The following is a 3,248-nucleotide window of genomic DNA, read 5'->3' as shown; positions in this document are numbered from 1 at the left end:
GCGTGCGACAGTGTTCCTCGATTGCTTTGTTGAGTTCTGCGACTTTTTTCCGTAGCCTACGATTGAGGCGTTGCTTTTTCCATCTGTTGAGAATGGACTGCTTGCCTTCGATGAGGTGGGCCAGCCGGCTGTCCATTCTGTTCGTTTCAAGGTCTGTTTCTATGCTCTTGGTTGAGTTCCGAACGTCTTGTAGAACCTTGTTGGTCCACATTTCGATGTCGTCGATTTCTGTGTTTTCTTCTTCCTCCTGATTTCTGGTGTCTCTGAAAGCGGTCCAATCGATCCACGTATGTTTCCTGACGTTATTACGGTTCTGCTCCGGTACGACGATTTCCACGATCATATGGTCGCTGCCGAGGTCCACCCCCGTGTTCCTCCACGTGATCGTGATCGGTTCATTGTTCTTGACGAACGTTAGGTCGGGGGTGGTATCTCGGGAAACGGAGTTACCAAGTCTCGTTGGGTGTGCCGGGTCGGTTATGAGGGCATAGCCAAGTTCCGCCGCGTCTTGGGATAGGTTTCTGCCTTTCGCATTGCTTTTGACGTAGCCCCACGCCGTATCCATCGCGTTAAAGTCACCGCACGCAATCAGCGTGTTCTGGCCGGCCGTCGTGCTTGCCTTGTGAAGAATGGATTTGAACTTCTGCAGTCTCTGCGATGGATTACTGTAGATGTTCAAAATGAAGATGCTGTTTCTTCTTTGCTTGGTCGGTATGAGTTCGGTGAGCGTGTGTTCGATCTTCACGTTGCTTAGCCGGTGTTCAACGAAGGTGAGTCCCTTCCTGACCAGGGTGCACAGGCCTCTGCCATCGGGCGGGCCCGCGTGCACCCTGTAGCCTGGAAGGGACGGCTTGTCCGTTAGCGTTTCTTGAAGTAGAAGCACGTCGGGCTTGCGCGCGGCGTGCACAATGTGTTGCTGGACCACTGCCCTCTTCTTGACGAAGCCGCGGCAGTTCCACTGCCACACTGTTATGCCTGTGGAGTTGGGGGCCATGATTGTCCTAGTCGGAATTCTCCGGGTTGCGGCACTTGGTTGACTGGCTGCTGTAGGGGCGCGAACGTTGGGTGGCTTAGTATTAGTTGCACGCTTCTTTCCAGATTGTTGAGTCTGGTGACGTTCTCCGTTTGAAAGCCGTCTATGGCGTCCTTCATCGACTTGATCATACTCTCCAGGCTGTTGAGTTTGGCCTCGACGTTGTTGTTGCTGCTGCCGGGGCTGCAGTCGCTCACGTTGCTCTTGGTCTTGCGCAATTCAACGGCCCTCTTCTTCGGTGCCGGTTCCTTGTCTTCAGCGGCCGTAGTTTCTTCGCCCTTGTTGCTGCCGCTCGGGTTCAATCTTAGCTGTTCGACGTTGCGGAGAGCGTTGCGGATCTCCGCGATTTCCTTGGTGAGGTTGTTGATGGTGGCTCTCAGGGCCGCGTTCTCCTGTCCTAGGGCCTCGTTGATATCTCGTTCCTTGGTTGAAGCTTTGTCATCTTTCTTGGTGTTGTCGCTCGGACTGGTTTTCAGGACACCTCGCGCAGTGTCGGCCCAACTGACTCTCTCGCGCGACGGTGATCTTTGGGTTCCCATTTTTCGCGCGTCTCTGCTCTGGCTCCTGAAACTGCGATCTCTCGACGGTGCGCGGTTTCTCGATGGCGTCCTTGACTTGCGCGCAGCTGGCTGGTCTAGTGGCGGGAAGTCGCTCTCCGACGGGAGCTGGCTGCTGACCTTTCGGCGTTCCCACTGCCGCCTGCGGACGACGTAGGGTACCTTGAATTTGGCTTTACAATCTCTCGCGGCGGTCGGGTGAGCGCCACCGCATAGTTTGCATTTGGGAGTGCAGTTGTGGTCTTCTTTGGGGTTTGCTTCGCCGCAGCCCATGCAGATCCTGCTGGTTGGCGTCGGGCACACGTCCTTGCGGTGCCCGACCCTGCCGCACTGGTGGCAGACGTCAATTTGCTTTCTGTACAGGTGGCATGGTATGAGCGTGACGCCGTATCGGACAAAGTTCGGTACCTTGGGTCCTCTGAAGGCTACGATGATCGTGGTCGTGTTGCCGATTCGTTTAGCGCCTACGGCGAGTGGGTTTCTGTGGTTGACGATGTTTCGGTCCAGTTCTTCGGCGCTCGCGTCGACAGGGATTCCACGGATTACGCCCTTGACGCTGTCGTACGGCGCCGTGCGGTACGCGCTGACTTCAAAGGTCTTGTCTTGAATGTTGATCGTTTGCACACTTGCGTAGCGGCCGGCGTTTTCCTCCTTGGGCGTGCTGACTACCATGATGTTTTGTTGCGCGTTCGGGCAGATGGTATCCGATGCGCTCTCTTCAGTCGTAATCTTTGCCGCGGCAAGAATGGCCGTGGCGACGGTCGTGGTGCCACTCTTGACGATGTCAAGTCCTCCTCGTGGTCTGATCACGATCTTGCTTTCCTCCAGTGGCATGGCTGGCATTCTCGCTGCCTTGATGACCGAGGCTCGAATGTTCTTGTTGTCTTTCGCTTTCTTGTTGACATGGTTGTTGGAGCCGGCGAGCTTCGCGACAAGGTCTCGTTGACGGAGTCTCGACATGCGTTCCCCCGCGAGCGTCCAGCCGGCGTCGCTGTGGAATTCCTCGGGTGAAATGTCTTCGCCTTGAACTTCCACGCACATTTTGGAGTCGGAGATCGTTGCCCGAGGGGAAGTATCCTCCATCTCGGGGCTGAACGGCGGCCGCCGAGGCGGCAAGCCGCGGCAGGTGCGACGGCGACGAGGCCTAGCGCTCGTAGAACACGCCGAGGCTTAGCGGCCCCTCGAACGGCGGTGGTAGCAAATGTCCGATAATTCGGCGAAGAAGGCGTACCTTTGGGAACTTTTAGTATCCGTCGGTGCCCCTTGACTTCTCGAACATCTTCAGACAAAGAAAACGTCGATTAGAAAAAAAGCACTGCGAAATTAATCATAAATGATGGAGCCGATGTGAACGCGTCCGCTCGCTTCGGCTATCGCAGCGCCCTCCCTCATAATGGGAACGAATTTATAATGAAACGTTTGTTTTCAAAGCCCAGGAGTTATGCTTTCTAGAAAACATGAACCAAATGTTCAATGAGAGCACTCAATTGGGACTTTCGCATTTTGTTATGAAAAGTGGTGGCCCCTTTTTACTGATCCCTTTTCATTAATAATGTTACTCTTTTAGTGGTGTGTACCAAGCGTATTGAACAGAAAAGAGGCGTTCAAGTAAGCACTACAGCTCTGAGAAACGAATAATACTTGGTGCACTGGTCTGC

General features: G+C 54.5%; 1 protein-coding gene across 1 annotated transcript; it reads right to left on the bottom strand.

The window, feature by feature from the left end:
- Nucleotides 1-969: 969 nt before the first annotated feature.
- Nucleotides 970-2,692, bottom strand: LOC144167381 (uncharacterized). Its single transcript, XM_077696660.1, has one exon. It carries the CDS (start codon nt 2,671-2,673, stop codon nt 970-972), a length of 1,704 nt encoding a protein of 567 aa, XP_077552786.1. The 5' UTR covers nt 2,674-2,692.
- Nucleotides 2,693-3,248: the final 556 nt, after the last annotated feature.

Source organism: Haemaphysalis longicornis, unplaced genomic scaffold (assembly GCF_048455015.1).
Source record: "Haemaphysalis longicornis isolate Haplotype H1 unplaced genomic scaffold, Haemaphysalis longicornis Haplotype H1 scaffold_2, whole genome shotgun sequence".
In the NCBI taxonomy this organism is placed as follows: domain Eukaryota; kingdom Metazoa; phylum Arthropoda; class Arachnida; order Ixodida; family Ixodidae; genus Haemaphysalis; species Haemaphysalis longicornis.
This window is presented reverse-complemented; position numbering and strand designations above follow the sequence as displayed.